Genomic DNA, 23,925 nt, shown 5'->3' with positions numbered 1-23,925 from the left:
CAAGTCCTTCTCTGCAGGGCTGCACCGAATTTCCTTTTTGCCCAACCTGTAGCTGTGCCTGGGATTGCTCCCACCCAGGTGTAGGACCTTGCACTTGGCATGGTTAAACTTCATGAGGTTGGCATCAGTCCACCTCACAAGTGTGTCAGGGTCCCTCTGGATGGCATTCCTTCCCTCTAGCGTATCAACCGAACTACACAGCTTGGTGTCATCGGCAAGCTTGCTGAGGGCACACTCAATCCCACTGTCCATGTCACCAACAAAGATGTTGAATAAGACCAGTCCCAGTACCAATCCCTGAGGGACACCACTCATTACTGGTCTCCAGCTAGACATTGAGCCGCTGACCACAACTCTTTGCATGCGGTCATCCAGCCAGTTCTTTATTTCATTATCCACCAAGTGGTCCACCTATCAAATTGATGTCTCTCCAATTTAGAGACAAGAATGTCATGTGGGACAGTGTCGAATGCTTTGCACAAGTCCAGATAGATGACGTCAACTGCTCTACCCTTGTCCATCAATTCTGTAGTCCCGTCATAGAAGGCCACCAGATTGGTCAGGCAGGATTTCCCCTTAGTGAAGCTATGCTGGCTGTCACCAAGCACCTTGTTGTTTTTCATGTGCCCTAGCATGCCTTCCAAGAGAATCTGCTCCCAGATTTTGCCAGGCACAGAGGTGAGACTGACTGGCCTGTAATTCCCTGGGTCATCCATTTTCCCCTTCTTGAAAATGGGGGTTATATTTCCCTTTTTCCAGTCATCAGGAACTTCACCTGACTGCCATGATTTTTCAAATATGATGGCCACTGGCTTTGCAACTTCATTCGCCAGCTCCTTCAGGACCCGCGGATGGATTTCATCAGGGCCCATGGACTTGTGCACATTCAGGTTCTTAAGATGGTCTCTAACCAGATCCTCTCGTACAGTGGGCTCGAGGTCTAAGTTTTCACAGTCCCTGCGTCCGCCTTCCAAGACTCGGGTGCTGCAGTCAGAGCCTTTGCCAGTGAAGGCCGAGGCAAAGAAGCCATTCAGAACCTCAGCCTTCTCCAAGTCCTGTGCAGCCAGTTCTCCTGAAAGCTTCCGGAGGGGGCCTACATTAGCCTTAGTCTGTTTTTTAGCCGCTACTTACCAATAAAATCCCTTCCTGTTATCTTTAACATCCCTTGCCAAGTTTAGCTCCAATTGGGCCTTAGCTTTCCTAACTTGGTCCCTAACTACCCTGACAACATCCCAGGCCACCTGTCTTTGCTTCCACCTTTTATAAGCCTCTTTTTTCCTGTGAATTTTTCTCAGCAGCTCCTTATCCATCCAAGGAGGTCTCCTGGCCCTCCTGTTGCACTTCCTTCTAGTCGGGATGCAACACTCCTGAGCTTGTAGCAGGTGATCCTTGAATATCATCCAACAGTCTTAGGCCCCTCTGCCCTCTAGGGCTATATCCCATGGAACCTTGCTAAGCAGGTTCCTGAAGAGCCCAAAGTCTGCTCTGTTGAAGTCCAGGGCAGTGAGCTTGCTGCACGCTCTTCTCACTGTCTTGAGGACCTCGAATTCGACCATCTCGTGATCACTGCATCCAAGACTTCCCTGGAGAGTCACATTTCCAACGAGCCCTTCCCTGTTGGTGAGCACGAGGTCAAGCAGGGCACCTCTCCTCATCGGATCACCGTTTCCATTAATGACTCCAGCTCAAATCTGCACCTAAGAAGCAGGTTTTCAGTGACACAATTGTGCACTGAAACTGTGTTTTCACTGCTGAAATAAACTTAAAAATGCTTTATTTAGCTTGCAGGTACTTCCCAAAGCTATGTCTTTGTCCAGTATGTTGTAGTTTATTTTCATTACATCACAGCAGCTATGATGACTGTCTTTAAACGCTATAACAAAGCCCTTTGTATTTGCAATTATCAGCTTCTGCTTGCCTATGCATTTTAAAACCTTTCTCAGCCAAGGCCTTCACATTTTTCACAGGTTCCCTTTCCACACATCTCTTTGCTTCAAGACTACTCACCTTGAACTGACAAAGCTTCATCACTATTTCCACTCATGAACCAGAGCACCCAGTGCACTACTGAAGTCGACTTATACTTGGTTTAAACATAGAGCAACCCATACTATTTCAGATTATCCATATGTCTCACTTGCCCCTCCAAAATGCTCCTGCCCCGGAACATTTACTCTCCCAGGGATCAGAGCATGCTCTGGGATACAGAATGCTGGCTGCCAGTTGGGTGGAAAATTCTTTTCCTAACCAGTGAAGATGCTCTTCTATTTAACAAAGCCAAGTTACCTTATAATAAGAATTCTCTCCAGCTCCTTTCTATACACTACTTTAACTGGCCAGAGATAGGGAGAAGTCATAATACTTACTACTTGCTTCTCAGTTGCCATCACCGCCGCAGCTGCAGCCACCGTCTGCCTCCCCAGACCTGTAGTGTTTGTGCAATCTGGTGGCGCTGCCTTCACACTGGGCAAGTAAACGGGTGGCACAGGCTTGGGGGCAGGTCGGGAGTGGAACAGCGAGTGGTTACATGGGTAGGAAAAGGAACGGGAGGGATGTTGACTTGGCACCCTTTGTTTCCAGCCCACTTTGAACTGGTTATGAATAGGAGTTGCTGGTGGGTGGTATGGAGGTGGAGGAGGAGGCAATGGTGGATGGAAGGCCACAAAAGAGTCCAGTTCTGTAAACATGGTTTCTGCAGTAGGAGTGCTGTTAACACGGCACCGTCCAGACTGTCTCATTGTCAGGAGCGGGCTTTCGTCCCCAAATCGCTCATCAGGAAAGAATTTGTGAGGATTCTGCAATGGAAAAATAACCCAACATGTAACAAAAGGTAGAAATTCACCTAGAAAATCTCCTAAACTAACATGCATTAGAAGTAGGAACCTGCTAGTACTGAAGCAAGCTAGTTATGCCACCCAAAGCCTCACCAGCACTTGAGGTGGTTACAGCTATCATAGAATAAAGATATTATTTGTTCTTATAAAACAAGACAAGCAGCATCAGATTCACCTTGTGAATAAGATGACCAACAAATGCATTTGCTTTAACAGCAGCATACAAACAGAAGTGGGATTTCCAGTCTCCCAGTCCTGATACGTGCTATGCAGATCTACTGTATTAGTTAAGACTTCTTCCCTTCAAGAATAAATTATAACCTAGATTTCTAATAACAGTTATCTAGATATCTGCCTCCTCAGCAGATTTTTGTCCCCAGAGTCTGTGACAGTAAGAGCACTCTGAATGGCAACAGCTCTTGGAAATGTGTATGTTGCACTTACACATTTATAAAATCACATACATCAAATGCAATGGTCTCGCTGTAATTTGCACCTGGACAGTTCTACAGTTACACAGTCATTTCAAGGCATTCCTGCACCTGCATGTGCACGCACAAAATAGCTCTTTTATTACAGATTACACATTCAAGTCATTTCCTAAGCAAAATAGGATCAAAGCATTTGTGGTTTGGAACTGGCTGCCTAGGGAAGTGGTGGAATCACTGTCCCTGGAAGTGTCCAAAAAATGTGTAGATGAGGTGACATGGTTTAGTGGTGGACTTGGCAGTCCTGAGGTAAAGGTTGGGCTTGATAATCTTAAAGGTCTTTTCCAACCTGGTTGATGCTATAATTCTGTGTGGTCTTACACAGACATGCTCATACCTGCAGAAGCTCAGCAGCAGCATCAGAGAGCCCGAACTCCCGCAGCACACGTATCTGAATCTCATAGCTGACTGTGGCGCCTTCACCGCAGTTCAGAGCATATGCCCGCTGCACCTGCTCCGTGTGGCGCAGCTCCTGCAGCCGTCTGATCATCTCCTTCACAGTGAGGAGACTGGGAACTGCAGGGGGACAGAGAACAGAATGGGGTACCAGAGGTTACTTTTTGAACTGAGACACAGGAAGTTTGATGGCAAGGGTCAGATTTAATCCTGAAGGAAAAACCTACCATGTTGACTTGGCCCTGTTTCCTTCTTAAGCAGCATTCTGTCAAGAACAGTTTGATTGACACATGTTCCCTGGAGCATCACTAAGCCACATAGGATAATACACATATCACACAAATGGTAAAGACATAAACCATTTTTCCAGCTTCTGCTAGAATGAGCCACAGATACAGCCTTCTGCATAAATCCCTCATGATGGAGGAATGTCACGGTTTGAGATGGGGGCAGGATATCTGAAATCATAACTGAATGTTCCCTCATGAATTCTACAGGCCAAGAACTCACTGATTTTTTTTGGCATACACTTCATACTTCTTGTGGAATTCTGTAATCACAAGACCATAATACCAGTACGTAACTACAGATAGAGCATTCTAAAGAAGTTACACAAACTGTAAGCCAACATAAACCTGTTAAAATTATGTTGTTTAATGCAGCCATATTGAAATAACCTTCAAAAAAAACTTTCCAAAAGGAAATCATGTGTAAGTTGGGGTATTTATCCTGCTACAAAACTTTCTCGTGCCACTTCTTGCTGCTGGTTGATGAGGAATGATACTTCTCTGTGGTCTTTCTGTCCTCAGGAAAATGTGCGTATCATAATAGAAGATGAGTCCAGACCTCTGAAAACAGCAGTGCTGGTATCTGATCCTCTATCAGCTTTACAAGTGTTACATACTACCATGGCCAGATGTCCATAATGAAAACTCATAAAAATCAAATGGATCAAACAGTAAGAGCAGTGTGAAAAGGCATCTGCAATACAGAGAAAAAAAAAAAGCCCAACACCATGCAACTACAACTGCTCCCAATTTCACAAAGTTTACATTGGTACATGAAAGATAAATGTAAGTCGTGCAAAATATGTCCCCTGCCCTCCCAACTGAGTTCCTGTATCAGGGCAGGGGTGTGGGCAGAAATCAATTCTGTGCAGTTTTCAAGGCTTGGAAATCAGTGCTGCACACCACCCTCCACACACTTCCATTGTGTGTGATGTTTAAACAGCTTTAGGAATCCCACCCGGTACATTATTCCAGTCTGACACCAAAAGACCAAATGCACAAATGATAAAATATATTACAGTAGTTTTATGACTTTATTTCCCTGGCTTGTCTATGGGGAATGTCACACCAAGTATTCTGAAGTCAAGAGAGGCTGTGTTTACTTCCAACTATAAAAACTTACTCTTGCTGCACAAGGAACGAAGCTGGTTTGACTTCAAAGCTAAAGTGTATTTGGTAAACTCAAAAAGAAAAAGTCTGTTTTGAGTGCCTACTTCCAGTATTTTTCTGCCAAACCGAGTTAAGCTGACTGCCCTACAAGTTCTGCTCCCCTGGTTTTTATTTCTTTTAAAAATCAATCTTTTACCATTTTCCAGACTTCTGGATCCTACCCATTTTGGATGACCAATTGTAGAAAACTGAGAAACACCCTGAGAACAGAGTGCCAGGCTCCATCAGGTGTTCTACACCCAGTTTAACCAGTGCAAGGTTTTTCAGATTGCTCAGCTGGAGCAGGTTAAGATACTACTCCTTCTAGTAGCTTGTTTTCTAACCACTTACTATGCCATCCGAAAATAGTTAATGACTTCAAAGTAGACCAAAGCAAAAGGCATTACTACTGGGTGGGAAGCAGCCCCAGTGGTACAGTAATACACTTGGAGGGGATCATAACATTCAATAATTCATATTCACTCCCCCTGGTCCCAAGCCCCATCCACTCACAGCAATCAGCATTGCAAGTGATCTAGCAGCCTTACCTGGGATCTCGTTGGCTATCACTGAAGGAGGACTGGACTGGTTAGTGCTAACTTGCTGGTGGGTAATCATATGACAGCACTGCGGCACTGCATTGTTCACCATGTAAAGGGTGTCGGGCACATTGGACATTCGGACCATCCGCAAACGAACAAGATCTGTTTGTTCCACCATCATCTCATCCAGAACTGACTGCAACGACAGTCATCAGAGCCCTCATGAAGGCACATCCCACATGGACCCACCAGGACATGCTGCAAACGTGGTTGCAATGCCACAAGTCTAGCAATGCCTAAACTGTAACTTTTCCAGGTCCCAAACAGTATTTGGCTTCCCAGTATTTCTATTCCATTTTCCAGTCATGATCAGAGTTGAGCTCCAGAACTAAGAGCAGGCAGGTGAATGAAGCCTGGGAAGGTTACTTTGTACCTGTTTGATTAGAAGTAACCTTCTTGAGGCCAGACCCTCTGGACTCTCTCAGACAATTACTGCCTATGGATCTCAACCCTCTGTGCCACTGAGGCATGAGTCTGAGAATGAAATGTGTTTCCCTGAGACATCTTAAAGAATAGAAAGGGATTTACCATACCCTTTTGAGAGTCTCATTTAATGTTAAACAGATTTATTACAAAATATGGGAGGCTAACAGAGGAGCAAAACAAATCAGCAATCACTCATCTGCAATTTCTGCATTTCACAATAATAAAACTATGACTAGGAATATGGCTACCAGGTAATAAGAGTCCTCCCTCTAAGGTTACATAGCTAACGATGCCTTTAAAAAGATTAAAACAAGCATAACACGAAACTAATAGAAACAAATAGGATTCCTGATGGGGAGAAGGGGAATTTAGAATGTACTTTTTACTTGAAAATTACTACTAAAGCACTCCCATACCATATAGCTGAAAGCTGAAAGATTCAAACCTTTCATCACATGTCCTTTAACACATTTGTATTAGTTTTAACAATCCAAGATATGAAGATCAAGTTTGAACTGGCTAGTCTTCCTCTGCTGCTTTACTGCCACCTTGTGCTCAGTAACCTCTGTGTCCAAAATGCAAAGCAGTTTGATTTCTCCCCTTCCCTCAAAAAGGATATTGACAACTCCTGAAGCCCTTATAAATATTTTCTTTCTTGGGCACAGGCCAAAAGCTCTGTATTCACCAGAGTAGTGGTCGGAGTCTGTAGGCGATGTGGATGTGCACAGCTCCACCTAATCCTCTTGCTCTGCAGTTACCTGCACTTGACTTAAGTCAGAGCTGCCCAAAGTGGTGGTATGAGTAACCTACAAGGCTCACATTCAGTGTCAAACAGAATACAGCATATTTCTGTCCCACACAGAGACATCTGCACCCTGTCAAACGTCACCATCAGCGATGCTACGAGATCTTCAGTTTGACAGTCCTCATGCAAGATATTAAAGAGGTAAACTACTGCCTGAGCAGGACACAAAGGACTTCAGTCAAATTGGACACGAGATATTTATTCCATTTTGCGGAGGATCTAAAGAATTTTGGATGTGTTCTGAATCAAACAAGATGATGAAACATCAGTCCTCTGCCGAGTGGAATACGAGTTCTCCACCCAGCTCTGCCGGGAGCTGGGGAGCCTGAAAGACTTGGCACCAAGGCTGCTGACTAGCTGCAAACTGGGACTCTCAGGCTCTCACCTTGCCATCCGCCTGCCAGGAGGGCTGCCGAGGAGCTGGGCCGGCAAACTGGCTGGAAACCAGGGAGGTTTCCCTCAGAACGCTGCTTTGTTTCCGGTGGAATTTCATCAAGATCTGTCTCGCAAACATTTCAATTTTGACAAAAAAAAGTTTTGTTGAATTTTTTTCTGACCAGTTCTAGAGACTTGAGCCTGATGATCAATCTTGTAAGTCTTGTTAAATTGAAAATGTTAGTATTTTATGGCAGTACATGCAAAGAGAGACAAAACATACCAAAATCCTTCCCTGCTTACAGAACCCCCAATGACTCTGATTTAACAATAGTCAAATGCTGTTAATGATTATTACCTTTGCCTCCTCCACATATGGTGAGAACAGTCTTGGCCGCACATATATTCCAGCATTTTTTTGCCGCAGCCAGGCATTTGATTTTCCACCTTCTGATGTTGGTAGCATGTCTGAAGGAGGAGTACTAATCAGGCCTCTCTTCATCTTCAAGAATCAAGAAAGAGTTTTATGGGTTTTTTTTCAATATAAAAAGTTAAAACTTGCAAGAAATGTATTTCTTACACTGACTCCTTACACTTGAATTTGCTTTAGCCTTCTGATAGATTTAAAGAATAGAAAATTTAACCAGAAGAGTTATACATGTATTACTCAGAGATAACATTTTATGAGCTAATCCTTAAAAGAACCCCTGAACATTGTAAAATCTGAACTACACAGAACCCAGAGACAGTATTTGTATGAGACTACTGACTTACTGCATCACTCAGTACTTCACTATTCATGGGTAAGATGTGCTCAATGCGGACAAAAGGTAAAAGCGGAGACAGGATCTCTCTCAGCTCTTCGATGTCAAGATCTCGCCTCTTCACACCTCTTTTGTTCACACTGTGAGCAGTACCACTGAGTAAATTTGGTTCTGTGGGAAGGAACAAGGCATACTAAGTTAGCATCAAAAAGTTTAGATAGGATGGCAGGAGTTACGTGGCTTATAGGAAGTTAATACTAATTTTAAATCAACAGTGCTTATCAGAGTTGTTATACGAAATTATTTCATGCTTTAAAATCTGTTATGAAGTACTCAGAGATAGGTTCAGCTTACAGAAGCATGGGTCATTTGCACAGCTGTCAGTTTCAAAGTGTAAGCCAGGAAGAAAATACAAGAATAGTGTTTTGAGATAAATGTTTATAAAGCTCTACCAAGAGCTATGCTATGAAAACCTGTGCACTTCCCCCAAGGGATCCTCTCCTGCAGCTCCTCTCCCCAGCAGTTTTCAGAGACTTATTTTCTACAAATTAAGGCCTGAAGTGTCCACTGGGATAAATTATTCTAGCCCCCTTGTGTAACCCACCTTAGCAATAACTGCAGCAAGCCCATTCAAATTGCTCTCACTGTCACAGGACACGTACTTGTAACAAGAGGGGGTATCTTTCTCTTGGAAGAAGACAAGATGACAACAGCTGATGACACATTCAGGTCATTCTCCCTCCCTAGCTAAGTACTTTCATCTCTATTTTAGGTATTGTGCCCAACCTGTATTCAACTAGCTTCACTCTTTGAGGAAACCAGTCAAACATACCCATCCTACCTTCAGTACACGCAGCTCAGGTGTTGGCCACAGCCCATTACAATTTCTAATGCTTTCTGGTATTTGACTGACACCACCACATATTCAGAACTTCAAAACCAGGACTGTTGCAGAGGAATTTAGATCAAGCTACTAGACTGTATTTGGCCCCAGTCTGACAGAACTTGATGTAGTTTTTATTTCTGCCGTTGCTTATCATGTTATCTGATGACCCCAGAAAAGAGAAATGAGCTACTCACTGAACACCACAGGCCAGGAAGAAGCGCAATTACTCCAAATGAGCAGCTTCTCCCCAAGCCCAGGTCCATTACTGTTTAGCTGGCTCCATTACATTCCAATATGCCTGAAGCCAAACACTTGGAAAACCTTTCTTTAAAGGTTAATACTTAGGTCACTGAACGCACACATTTTAACATGTCCATGACAAGTTGTATTGCAAGCAGTTAACAGTATCTGATTGAGACTCTGGGGTGAGGATGAACTACAAACTACTTGCATTTGTAATTTGGGAATACATATTTTGGGAAATATATATTTAACCTACTTCCCACATCCAACACATGAGATTGCCCTTGAAGTTACCGCTGCAGCGATAATATGCATCTGAGGGACTAAAAATACATTTATGTCTACTTCAGGAAAAACAGTGATGCCACTTAATGACTTGTTTCTCACAATCACAGATTTCTGTGGGAGAAATGTACTAAAACTGAAGTGAAAGGTTGACACAGTAAATGAAGAGTAAGACTACTCTGAGAAGCCTGCAGGAACACAGAAAAGTGAAAGATACTGCAGGGTAGGGTTTTTTTTTAGTTGATGAATTAACTGCAAGAAAAATAATTCTGAGATAACAGAAACCAACCAGACTTAAGAGTCTGAGCTTGAAAGGACCTCTAGAAGTCTGGTCTGGCCACAGTCACCTCCCTCTCCCCATACCAGGTAGAGCAAGTTGGCTATGACTACATCCAGTTGGATTTCTGAATACCTCCAAGGATGCAGATCCCATAACTACTCTGGGAAGCCTGTTCTAGTGTCTGACAATCTTCATTTTCTTGTGTTTAAACAGAATTTCCTGTTCTTCAGTCAACGCCTTACTGCCTCTCATCCTGTCCTGGCTACCAAGAGAAGAGTGTGGTTCTATTTTCTTTCTTTCTGTCATTAGATATTTGTAGACTTTGCAGGGATACCCCCAAGGCTTTTCTTCTTGAAGCTAAACAACCCCAGCTCCCTCAGAATGCCTGCCTTCTCATTATTTAGAGAACAAAAGCTTTTAAAAAAATTAGTACATTTGTTTAGTTTTGACTATGCTACGAACCAAGTACATGAAGAAAATTTCCTTAAGTTACAGATTACCCACCAAAAAGAACTTCCATATATTTTAGCTTATGTAGTTTAGTACTGTGGTTTAAAGGGTCCTTACCTCGATCTGCTATTCTCTTCATCAACTGGTGTTCTCCCCATTTAATCAGATATTTAAGAATATCTTGTTCACTTGCCTAGTAGAAAGAGAAAGTCAGCAATCTATACATGCTTAGTTTAATGTCGCATGCACACACAAAAAGTATTTGTACTTTATGATCTGTTATACCTCTTCCTTCACATATTTCAAGGTAACACTACTGGCATAACAACACCATAATTTCTAGATTCATGCCACTGAATCCCTAGGAATGGGGGATGAGACTTCTATAGAAGTAAAAAAAAAATAAGTTGTCTAGCATGAAAACTTATAGGTATTAAACTTCAACAATTTCAGTTAATTAAAAGGGGCAGTTCTAAAACTGGGTTTTTGGATCTCTTGTATAATATTACAAGTTCAGCATCTGTACAGCCTGGGAAGCAACAAAAATAATCAAGCCAACAGAACTATAGCTAGGTAAAGAGAAAGACCTCCAGTAATATAGAGAAAACAACTTTGCTTTGTTCAGACCTATACACATGTGTTAGCCACTCAACAGTTGTGGAAAAAAAATCATGTACCAAAAAATTTAGATTTATCTATGTAATTTCTTAATGACTAAGGTAGGAAATTTAATCATAGTACACATGCTCATGGAAGATCAACAGTACTCTTCCTGTAATGCCTGAAGTGTTCAACTTAAAAAAACCCAGTACTTTCAGTAAGCTCTAACATTTGAAACGTAAATACTTAAAAAAAAAGGCAAGACTGGGACAGATACAATTAAAAAAAAAATCCAGTCATCTTTAAGCTATAAAAGATTGGTCATCATTATAAAGATCTCCCCTGAAGAGAAATCTTCCTCTCCCTAAAACCACACAAACACAGAAGGAAAGTCATAAGAAAAGGAAAGAAATCCTACAATATTCTTCAGAAAAATGTATTTTTATGTCTCCCCCCAAAAATAAATAAAGCCTTCTGAATGATTGTTAGTTTATTAGCTCCCACTGCTTCCAACTAGGATGGATGTTGTTACAGCAAAATTACCACCACAATTCTGTAAAACACTTCAACATGCAAGGCAAATATTAGGTTCAGAAATGCTTTAAAATAATTTGCAGCCATTTCTAAGCCTTTATTAGGCCTCTAAGCAACAGCACATACCACAACCAGTTTGGGTTGTGTTACAACCCAAGAACAAAAGTCTCCTTAATCACTGCTTCAATTTCATTTTCTACATATGACAAAAGCAACGCTTAGTGTGCAGGCAAACCCACTCTTGCCTACTATTTAAAATGAGCTACTCCCAGGTGCTTCTAGTAATGGTATAATATATCCTGCTTCAAGCAGGACCACCTTTATTCTGCTCTGCAGGTTACCTGTAAATAGTCAGACTGGATAGCTGTCAGCAGGTGGTCCTTACTGAGTTCATAGAAGATATCTGAAGTCATGACCTGGGTAAACTCCTCACAGAGGAAATGTAGCGCTTGGCGATGTACCCACTTGGAACCATATGGCTGAGAGCTCCACTTCAGAATGGCAATTAAGGTGTCTAGTGAGATGCTCTCTGCAATAATATCTTCACAGCCTAGGAAACAGAAGAAAAAGTCAATGGTGTTGATACAGAAGCACTTTGATCCTAGAGGAATAATACACACTGCTTAATCGGCAATAGAAAGGGTTATAAGACTCCCCAGTGAGAGTAAAAACAGAAGTGCTCCACAGAGCAAGGTTGCAAACAGAGTTAAATTCTGACTAAAAGTATAATAATTTTATTATGGTTTAGGACTCCAACTATACAGTCATTTATCTCTTAAAGGCACATGAAACATCATGTCTACTGGTGTGCTTGGATGAACAGGAAAGCTAGTTCAGCCCTACCAGAACTTCCTTTGTTTAATACATATTATCTGATTGTTTTATATATTTTGAAGTTGTAGATTTGAATTTGAGTCACTACTGTTTGCAGCAGTTTCACCAAAGCCCATAAACTGTAACAGAGGTGGGATTTTCATCTGTATCATTTTGCACATGGGCCCTCCTGGGACAGAGCATTCAGAGGAGCAGAAACAAAAGCTGTGACACACTGTTGGTACTCAGCTACTCAGCACAGGATGAGGGAAAAAAACCCCAACATTTTCTGACTCCCTAAGAAGCAGAAAGCAGCAGGTGGTTGCCCTAGGCCACCACCCTGGCCTCCATATCAAGCAAAGCACAGAGGGTGCTAGGACAGGGAACCCTTCCTCTGACAGGGAAGCAGAAAATTAAGCATCCAAGAGGCACGTATTCTGACTGGTGGTCAGTCTGCTACAGTTCTTTTGTACCCACTGCTGCTTAGGATTTACTCTTTCCAAAGCACATGCTTTCAAAAGAAGAGATGGGATATTTAAGTCTCCTGAAGTCAGATGGAATGATTTGGAAGAAGTGAGGGGAGACATACTGTGGGAGGGCTGAGAACATGGGTACTTGGGGGCACTGAGTAAAGACAGTACCACAATGCTGATAGCTTGAACTCTCCAATAGCACTCTGCTGATTTCGTTTGTACATCTGGTTTACATATACACAGAACACTACTTCTATTTGTATTATAAAGACAGCAATTTATAGGAAAAAAATCCTATTCTAGAATTATACATTCCAGTCTCAATCCACTATAGCCACAAAATTACAGCTGTGCTTATGCACATGAGAGTCCCTGGACAGTTCAGAGAGGCATGCTCAGAGCAGTATGCTTGCACTGCAGTTATTTTACTTCTTATACATCATCATTTTCTTCTCAGCTTCAAGGATATTTAAAAACTAAGCTTTGACAGTTGTTTAGAGAACTGTATCTCATTACTGAGCTCTTGGACTAAACTGAGGAAGAAAGTGGTTAGCACAGTAATTTTAATGCTCGTCAAGACAAAGATCAAACTTGTTCTCCTGATGCTACAGATCTCTGAACTGGTTGCATACATGTAAGACACCAGCAGCAATTAATAGCCTGACTCACCTGAGAAAAGGAAGACCATATGTCAACATAGCCACTGAAAGAAGGGCTTGCAAAAGCAAACACATTTCCAAAAAATGCATTAAAGGCAATATTATACTATTAATCCCAAGTTAGACCCTCCCTTTGCTTTTGACAAAGGGGTAAGCATTGGGTTGTGTTTTAGTGCACTACTTTGTTCTTTACCATTACTGAAGTGATATGGCACTTCTCAGAGCTACCTACTACCATTAGGCTACATCATATTATTAGTACTATAAGTAATAACAGATGCCTTACTATAGATACTGACCTATGACCTGCACAGTGAGGACTAGCCTAAAGCAAGGATTGAAGCAAAGATTGGTTAGAGGCACTTGGAACATCACCGTCATCACCTCTGGTACAGACAAGAGCAGAGGTACAGAAGAGGAGAACTGCTCTAAAATAAACCGCCAAACGAACCTACCTTTAAAAAGAAAATACCTCAGCATATGTCAGAAATATAAATAAATGAAGTCTAAATTCTTCCACTTCAAGATCCATTTTTACTTACAGTTTTCCTTACACAGTTAATGGCTGACACTGTATTTAACTTTGTTGTGCAATTCCCCCTTATCTTCTCTTTGGGACTCAAAAAAAGAAAAAGTTAAGTTAGCAGCAAGCCTGACATGGCAAATGAAAGCTAACCACATTTTTAAGCAATATGCTTAGAAGAAGAGCCTGCATCCCTGAATAAGAAACAGTTGTTTGAAACAATTCCTTACGATCACATGTTGTGTTGCATTAAGTCTTCTCCTACTAAATCCTGGCACAACTTTTTTGCATGCATTTATACTGCTTGCATGCAAGCTGACTTCAGCAGATGATTACATCCTGCTGAAGATCACACATAAGGACTGCTCTATTTCAAAGGCAGTACGTAAAACCACTCACTGAAATCAGTCACAATGAAGCTCAAACTGTAAGAGCAAAGAGACTTATCTCAAAGTGAATGCCATTCCTGGTATTTCATCTGACATTTACTTTTGAAACAGTATTTACCCCCTGCAAAGACAGAAAACTACATTTCTGTGAGAAATGCAGTTCCAAAGATGTACGCAAACTGATGTACAGGAACAGAGCATCAGCTCAGTCCCAACTCTTCTGTCAAGTCCAATTACTGCACAACTATCAAAAATAGCTGTCATCAGGTGAAAAGCTCATTCAGTATGCCTAGCAACTAAACATTCCTTTTCCCAAGTAATTTCAACAATGGGTCAGAACTACAGGACTGTTAAAAGTATTTGTTTCAAAGTAAGCATGAGGTAGTAATCAAAGTGTTTTCTGAATATCTAAATAAATTGGGGCAAGTCAAGTCTAGCTGCTAAAGAAATACAGTTTCTTTTTCTCTTTGGCAGATTTTTTTTTCCTTTAACAATAACACACTTGGCAAAAAACCCCAAACAAACAAACAAAAAAACCCCAAACAAACAACCCCCCCCCCCAAAACCCAAACAGTCATCCAATAGCCACAATATTGTTCTTCACAGTGGAATGGTGCATTTTTCTCTTCTGAGTACTATTTTGTAATATTCAGGGAATAGCAGCCTTTCCAAGGCCCATTCGTAGTGTCCCAAAGTGCTCCACCACAAGCTTCTGTAACCATTAATTAGTATCTTTCACATATTCAACTCAGCCTAAAGACATTAAAGATGACTCTTAACATTTTGGACAAATTAGGCTGTTCCATGTTCTCCTGTTGCTGGATACCAATAGGTCCGTCCTGCCTACAAACACAGGCAAGTCCTTTCTGCTTTCCCAGTTATCTCTCTAAAGCCCTTCTAAACAGAAATAGCTTGAGCCCATATTTAGCATGCTAGTGAGTAGCTTGGGATCTTATCAAGAGAGTTGACAGACCTACTAAAGACAAATTAAGTGCCTCCAACACTTAGCAAAAGTTAACTGCTGGAGGCACTTAACACCCATCTCACCCATGCATGAGCACCCCTGCTGATCTAACCAAGCTTCTGACTGAAAGAGGAAGTAAAAAAGGAAGACAACATTTGTTTAGCCTCTTTCCCACATCTTACAGACCCAAAGCTGCAAATGTGTCCTGTACTTGGTAAGGATTCCTTAGAAGGAAGCCCACACTCACTGGCTATGGGGGCATGCACGGAAGTTAACCCTCTCAATTAATAGCAGTATTTTAACCAGACTGTCATCTTCTTGCACTCCACATCTCCTGCTCTTCTGTCACACTGGTGCTGAACTTATTTCTGTCAATCCTGCTTCCAGCAATGTTATATCCCAAATAGCACAAGCCCTGGTGCCAGCCCAGAGAACAGGAACAAGTGGACTAATGTAGGGGACAAAGCAGCAGTACCGCTTTTTGACAGCCAATCTATCAGGTTCAAATGAAATACAACCTGAGACATGGCAAAAGGAATTCAAGTTCTCCACAGCAGTAGGCAAAACATCAGTCACAAAACTAGCAAGAGCAAGTGAGAAGACTTATGTAGTTCACTGTATCTTTTTAACTGGTTATCGTTTAAGCTGCAACTGCAACAATCTCTACTTTCCTGTAACTGTATTGTGAACAAGGGATTTTGAAATTTGACATCCATCTTCTGCATGCAGACTGACCTTCCCAGTTTAACATTATTGACTCCTGGCAGCACCATATTCACTGTTTTAAAGGAACCCTGCTACAGGGTTGCTTTTTTTAAAGTATTTTAGCTTCTTGAAGCCTTAATGCTTTTCTTTCCCGTATCCTCACCAAATTGTATATATACAAGAAAATCTTTGAAAGGAGATTACATCAGTAGTTAACTATGTCAAGCCTGTAATTTTGCAAATTTGTGCATTATCGACCACATTTTAGAACTCTGAAGCACACAAGTTTTGGCTACATGAAGATGCAAAACTATGTGAATGTTTTGCAGAAAAGAAAACAAGACCTAAGTAGCACTGGAAATAAAGGAGGGTTCACTAGTGGTCAAACACTTAAGTCTATTGCTAAATTCAATACCTCTTTTGAGCTATTTTTAATCCCTCTGCTGATTTTTGTAAGCACAGAAATGTAAAACATTCATGTACTCTCACCCTTGGAAAGCTGAATCCAAAGTACATATATTACAGCACTATTAAGTATATATTTACTTTATATATTTATGAAGTATTTTTTGCTTTATTCAAATACACAGCTCACAACTTTATAGCACTTCAGATTAACCATTAAAGGAAAAAATAAAATGCTGTGAAGGTAAGGTCAGGCAGCATTCTGTGTTATGCTAACCATCCTTCCACAGCAAAAAGTCCAAGTTATGTTGAATCCAATACAGCACATTATGCAACCACCCAAAATATTAAATCAGGAAGCAGATTAAAACAATGTAGCTTGTGTTATTTAAAAGTATTTTCATTTGTGATATGGCAGTTACAAAGGTGTTAAGCATTCAAAGGCAGTAACAGCTGGATTTTTGCAGTTTTAAGTTTAGCCAGAAATACAAGGTAGTTGTCACATGTTTAAAGTGTTATAAATACGTGGCAAAAGCTCTTTAATGTTTTCTCTACCAAACAACAAAAAATTAATTTACTTTTCTGGTCCTGCCACGTGCAAAATGCATAAATTTAGGAAGCCTGAAATCCGCTTCTACATCTTTGGCTTCTTGCAGCCATCAGTTAATAACAGCATTCCTGAAGCAGCACATTCAGCAGCAGGCAGTAGGCTGATCCAGCTCAAACAGAAAACAATCGTGGGTCAGAAACAAAAAGCTGCCAACTTAACCATAACAAACCAGAAGGAAGAACTTAACATGGGGACAATGAAGGGCTGAAGGAAGAACTGATATTTGGAGGGAACAGGCCAGCCATCACTGTTCACATTTAAGCTGTACATTAAACTTGTTCAGATTTAAGTTTCTAGAACACAGACGACTGAAGGAAAAATCTGGAAACGGTGACCAGACCTGTTTCTCTTCAAACTGTGATATTACAAACTGATTTTATATGCCCAGTTGTACAATTTGGTCAAATTCTTTGTTCTTGCATATAGCCTTGGAATGTAATTGCTCTAAGGAAGATCCTTGCCACTTCCTAGTTTCTCCAGTTTTAAACTTCACCATATATAAACTCTAAGCAATAATATCAGGATTGGTATGAATGAATCATTGTAAGGAGATAACAGGTCAGATTTATGTTAATATTTACTTAGTCATACCCAATTTACTTGGGCAAGTAAGTTGTAAGTGCCAGACTAATTCTTTTGAGCCTTCCCCTACTACACTTATAAATGACTGACATATTTGCTCCAATTTTCCCACAATAAATTTGTGTGTATTTAATACTGCTACTGTGGGCTTTCTGGCATTTCAAAATGTATTTCAGTCCTGCTGAGATCAAGGGTACTTTTGATGTCAGGCACTATCTACCTCTAGATCAAAGGCAGCACTACTGAATATGGCTTCAAAATAAAGTTTTAGTTCTTAGTATTGTCACAAACAAAGTCAACACCTATTTTTAGGAAATCAAGGAGTTTGAAATTAAGGGGTTTTTGTTGTCAATTGTACTTTAGGAAACTTCTCATTAGGCAGAAAAGATTCCCAAGTAAAACTATTTCAGTCCCAGTATCAAAAAACTTGTAACAGAAAAAACACACTGGGAGAAACAGAAAAACACAGGGAGACTATTTATAACAGTAAACAACAGGGCCAAGATGCAGAAGAAGATTCACATACTCATAAAAGCCATCTAATAAAGTAAAGATACCTGAAGTCAAAATTCTCTGCAATACCGCACTGCCACATCCACTGCTAAGACTGGAAGGAGGGATTATTTTAACAGCACATGACGAACAAGGCCAGAAACTGATCTGGTTTAACAATTGCTACAGAACAGGAAGGGCTAAGTGATTTTTAAACCTGATCTTGGTGAGTCAGTGTGTTAAAACTATCACAGTACAGCTGACAGAGGGCAGCAAGTTAGCATGAAGACACAAAAGCAGGAGTAGAGTGCAGAAACAAGCAGGCAGGGCAAAGAAATATTCCACTAAAATATGCCTGAACCTCCTGGGGAGGGCTCTAATCCTCACAGCCTCTGTAAAAGCAGTGAAGAGCTCCACAGGTACAAATGGCTTTCAGTATTATCAAGCTGTACAGATGAGATATGCTTGCTGATCAGTTCACTTATTCAAATTAGTTCATTCGAAGATCCAACTAATTTTATCTTGGAAGATAAGTGACAACTATCAGCTGAAACAAATTAAGCTGAAGGCAGAACAAATTCTAAATAAAGTAGTCTTGCTTTGCTTGGACAGTGACTTCATCATGGGGAAACCATCTATTAAAATACATCAGAAAAGGAAAATCGCTGCATTATGAACAGGAAGATTTCCATGAAAAAGAGTCAAAGCTGAATCATCTGCTGAAATTTAAGAAAAATTACAACATCTGGATACTTAGAAAAGTCCCTGAAGACAAATTATACTAAAAACCTGTTAAAAATACAAACAGCTGATCAGAAGCTTTAAAATACATCAACTTCACTTGACACTCACTTACAAATACCCAGCCAAAACTGAGTAAAACTGAACAACTTGGAAAGAGTATCCAGGCTTACATATAATGACCAAAAAATATTTTCCAGGAAAACAGGGAGACAAGCTTTAGCAAGTTCACTATTGGCTAGGATGAGTGAAGTGAATCAAAAACTTAAACCGCCTAGGGGTACGGAAATCTACAGAAGAAACACAAGACATTAGCTCCTGCAAAAGTCATAGCTTGGGCAAAGCTGCACACCTACAGCACAATAGAGTAGAAAAGTGCTGTCAGAGGACAAAGATAAGATTTCATGAGAACTGCCTGCTCAATGATCTCCTACATCAACATAATACTCTCTCTTCTAGCATTGCTCTGCATAACATCTAGAAGTCAGACATTTGAGTGACAGCTTCCAGTCACAGAGATGATCAGAGGACTGGGAAGCCTGACACATGAGGGTTTATTCAGCTTAGAGACAAGAAGGCTCAGGGGAGACCTTCTCCCCATGTTCCAGTATTTAAAGAGTGGCTGCAAAAAAACAGACTCCCCTTTCACATGGAAAAGACAATTGGTGATGGGCAAAAGTTACTGATGGGGAGATACCAGTTGGACATGAGGAAAATTTCTCATAATGAAAAAAATCATCCATTGGAATAATCTCCCTAGGGAAGTTGTGGATTCCCCAAAGCTGGACACATCTAAGAGTAGACCTGACAGGATGCTGGACCATCTAGTCTATGTCAAGCTCTGCTTAGCAAGGATGGACCACATGATTCCTAAGGTCCTTTCCAACCTGGTATCTGATGATACTCTTCCCGGATCAAATAAGTTTTCTTTTAATTTTCATTATAAGATGATACCAGAACAATCCTTCAGTGTCAGCAGAGTACAAATGACCTAAACATGAACTCAGCAAACTGAGTATTAGATTATTAGATACTGACTTAACTGGCATACAGATTTTCTACAGATTGTTTACTGCTTTCTCCTGTAGCTAGGGAATGCAGCAGTGATTTGTAAAATCATCATTAATTCCCATTAAAGTCTAAAATTTCATCATCTAAAGGGTTACCAAATTTACATTTGCTATATTTAATAATACAATAAATTTCAGTCTTGGCCTGATTTTATTGCATTTCTCCCCTATGTATAAACAACCTCCCCACAGCTCACCACTTCTATGGTCAGACACAAGGAAAGAAGACCAGACATCTGAAGGCCACTGCATCCCTCTACCTCCTCCCAGTGACCACCCCCAAAATGCTGCATCTCTGGTTCAACTAGAGGGCCACCAAGACCGAGTCCACACTGCTGGACTCACTGGTTCCAGCCACCCAAGCTTGCTGCTGAGGTACTGGCAAGCCGTTCGGCTCAAAAGTAAAATTCCAATCCCCCACTAGCAAGGCCTGAAGAAGGTGCGTATCCCATTACGTAGAACATGGCCACTAAATAGTTGAAACGCCAACAGATGAAACAGCAAATAAAGCTCCTGCCACCACAAGAGGTATTTTTAGTTCCCTAATCAGTGTTGCACCACCTCACCAGAGGCTGTAATAACCCTGGCCAGACTCCATGTACAGGAAATATGTTATCAAGATTTGAGTGACCCTCAAGAATAATGGACAGAAATTAAAATTTCTAAGCTTTACGTCTTACAATAACAACTGCCACTGCTTTCAGTTCTGTAAATCAAATAGAAGATACTAAAAACACAGGACTAGTGTAATTAAGCTGTTTAAATTTACTTTCTAAACACAGGACTGCAAGCCTGGTGTACCCTCTTTAACACAAACAACAGAAATAATCATTCAAGTTTACATCACATAGGGGCACTTCATAACACATCTACATATTACTTCCTCTCAACAAGGATCTCTTGTACCCCCCCATCATTTACACCCAAAAAATGGATTATAGATTGAAGTACATAACAGAAATATCAGTACCAGTTATACATATCTGACTTAAGTAGCATGCTTCAATAATAATGTGTAATACAATTAAAAGCTCTCACATGGCATTTCTTCTGTCCCTAGAAAACACAGACGGATTATCTACAACACAGTTCTCTACAAATGGAAAATAAGCTGTTCTAGGAATTGTCAGCCCTTGACAGCAATACTCAATAGACATACTTAACACTGCAAAACAGCTAAGAAATTGGTCTGTAGGGTCATATATTTTATAGCAAGGACAGTATGACGTACCTTGTGCAAGCATGTTGAACTCCAAGAACAGTGCTATGTGATAAAGCTCCATAGCTTCTTCAGCCCTAGTCATGTTTACTTTTCCTGCTACAAGAGCTTGAACTTCACTTAAACTGCCCACTGAAGGACTGGAGTGCAAAACTGAGAGGTCCACCACATCTGTATACATACAGTTCAAAATGACCTTAGCATATTTTTTTGGTATGATAGATTCATCCAATATAATTCTAGTTGGAGTTCGTAGAGTTCGGTCTGTGATTTCTTCACCAGTTCTTATCCTCCTCTGCAGCAGGTGACGAAAAAATGGAGATCGTGATGAAATAACAGCTTTGTGAGCTCTGAGCTCTTCATCTAGACAGTTCTGACTTCCACCAAAAGTTTCAACTAAGTCAGAGTTGGATGAAAAGCTAAGAACCACATCGTAGTAGCACATGTAATCAAAGAGTGCACGCATGTCAACATCTAATGAATTTGGTGTTCCAAATTCTTCACTAAGCTGCACAAGGATATCAACATTCTGGAATCTTGAATCCTCCATTCCAAACTCGCCTGTATAAAGGTAGTGTAACAAAGCAGAAAACATGGGCATATCTATGCCAGCTGTGTTAATATCCATTATTATTTCTGCTCCATACTCTGGTGAGGAAGAAAGCAGCGTTTTAAAAAATGGACATCTTGCTGCTAGTATCGCACGATGCACAGGAAAACAAGTTTCTTGAAATATTAAGTCTACATCAGTGCAATATTTGTACTGATAAAGTTCAGCCATGTCTTTTTGTAGCGTTCTGGCTTCTGGTCTTGCTAAATTAGCTTGCAGATAAAGTTCCTTTAAGGCTGACGTCCCCTCATATTCTTCTACTAATGCATTAACATCTCTGACATCCCAGCCTGAGAGGAGCTCGCGCATCTGCTTCGCATGGTCAGCAGACCTGCTAGACTTCCGACGCTTAATGAATTTCTTTTTGAGGGTGGCAAGGCCAGAGGTTTTCTTTTTCTTGTCTTGAGGTTTCTCATGGCCATGGTCAAGGCTATAGAGCTTTGATTCACAGCCATAACCTTGATGAGAGTAAGATGATGTCCCTGAAGGTAAAAAGGAAAATTGAAAACATTTATAAATTACGTTTAAAGGAAGGGCCATAAGACATAAGCAGTCCATCAATATCTCTGCAAGTAACAGTTTTTCCTTCTGAGATGAAATAATTCATCAAGTTGGAAACCTGACTGAAGCCCTTTCTACTCATTAAGAATTATTTTTTTCTTCATCTATAAGCTTTTTTTTAATGCACTCAATTTTAAGAACCAAGCAGATGATGTTACTTTGTAGCACATGGTAGGCTTATCTAAGCAGGAAGAGAACACCATGGTCAGAATGTTACAAGCGCCACTGTGCTACCTATAGGAAGTGAAAAATAAAGCCTTTTTTAAAACTTAAATAATCTCAGTTAAATAGTAGCATCTGCTCCTTCAAAGTGCTTTTTCAAATTCTGTTCTTCTAGCATTAAGTGTTATTTAAACAATAAAAACATCCCTGGTGTCAGAGAGTTAGGATAAGTGACAAGAAAAAAAAAACACCAACACAAAACCACTGTATGAAAACATTCAGCGAAAATGAGAACAATAAATACATTTTCAACACAAATTTAATAAGAAAGTTAGAATTGTGTCATATGATAATCAGGTAATTCCATGAGTCAAACACACAAAATGGGCTCCTTTCCACAGAACTACAGATACCGATTTTGTGTCTACACCTCATTCAAAAGAATGTGGAAAATGGAAATTCTGCTATATTGTTAAAGCTATTCTTTGAACAGAGCATTATACAATCAAAGCACACAATTATTTTACCTCTCAAAAATCATTTAGAGGGAAGTTATGTGCCAAACATGTCATAAAATGAAAAGCGGATTCCCCTTCACTTATCTGTGTCACACACCCTCCCTGTTCTGCCAAATGAAACTCTACTGATTGCCAGTTTGAAACGAGACACTATACTGTAGCACTGATAACAATTTATTAACAAAAAGAGGAATTAGAATCTGAATTTCTAGAAGTAATGGAAAGCTGAAGTAAAATTTTTCTAAAAAAAAAGTAGTTAAAAATATAGTTTCAACAGAAGCACGACACTGACATTAAAGGGTTTTTTCTCTATCTTTATTTAGAATCATAGAATCTAAGAATAGTTAGTGTTGGAAAGGACCTTAAGATACAGCTCCAAACCCCTGCCATGAGCAGGGACACCTCATACAAAACCAAGACACCCAAGGCTCTGTCCAACCAGGTCTTGAACACTGCCAGGGATGGAGCATTCACAACCTCCCTGGGCAACCCATTCCAGTACCTCACCACCCTTACAGTAAAGAACTTCCTCCTTATATCCAGTCTAAACTTCCCCTGTTTAAGTTTGAACCAATCACCCCTTGTTCTATCACTACAGGCTTTAATGAAGAGTCCATCCCCAGCATTCCTACAGCCCCCTTTCAGATACTGGAAGGCTGCTATGAGGTCTCCATGCAGCCTTCTCTTCTCCAGGCTGAACAGCCCCAACTTTCTCAGCCTGTCTTCCTACGGGAGGTGCTCCAGTCCCCTGATCATCCTTGTGGCCCTCCTCTGGACTTGTTCTAACATTTCCATGTCCTTTTTATGTTGAGGACACCAGAACTGAACACAATACTCCAAGTGAGGGCTCACGAGAGCAGAGTAAAAGGGCAGGATCATGTCCTTCGACCTGCTGGTCACGCTCCTCTTGATGCAGCCCAGAATACGGTTGGCTTTCTGGACTGCAAGTGCACACTGCCAGCTCATGATCATCTTCTCATCAACCAACACCCCCAAGTCCTTCTCCACAGGGCTGCTCTGAAGCT

At 40.8% G+C, this 23,925-nt stretch overlaps 1 protein-coding gene across 2 annotated transcripts in view; it reads right to left on the bottom strand.

The window, feature by feature from the left end:
- The window catches only part of BTBD7 (BTB domain containing 7), a 59,544-nt gene that overhangs the window by 6,495 nt on the left and 29,124 nt on the right, over positions 1–23,925 (bottom strand). Inside the window, exons 3-11 of one of the 2 annotated variants that reach the window (XM_013129178.3) lie at positions 21,062–22,141; positions 11,746–11,954; positions 10,388–10,463; positions 8,137–8,297; positions 7,721–7,864; positions 7,373–7,486; positions 5,703–5,892; positions 3,660–3,838; positions 2,367–2,795 (exon numbers count right to left, since the gene is read on the bottom strand). In XM_013129178.3, the coding sequence (XP_012984632.1) occupies positions 2,367–2,795; positions 3,660–3,838; positions 5,703–5,892; positions 7,373–7,486; positions 7,721–7,864; positions 8,137–8,297; positions 10,388–10,463; positions 11,746–11,954; positions 21,062–22,141 (2,582 nt within the window). The remainder of the gene's footprint in view (positions 1–2,366; positions 2,796–3,659; positions 3,839–5,702; positions 5,893–7,372; positions 7,487–7,720; positions 7,865–8,136; positions 8,298–10,387; positions 10,464–11,745; positions 11,955–21,061; positions 22,142–23,925) is intronic. The other variant, XM_005149517.4, reaches the window with a different exon arrangement.

Source organism: Melopsittacus undulatus, chromosome 4 (genome assembly GCF_012275295.1).
Source record: "Melopsittacus undulatus isolate bMelUnd1 chromosome 4, bMelUnd1.mat.Z, whole genome shotgun sequence".
NCBI classification, from domain to species: Eukaryota; Metazoa; Chordata; class Aves; order Psittaciformes; family Psittaculidae; genus Melopsittacus; species Melopsittacus undulatus.
This window is presented reverse-complemented; position numbering and strand designations above follow the sequence as displayed.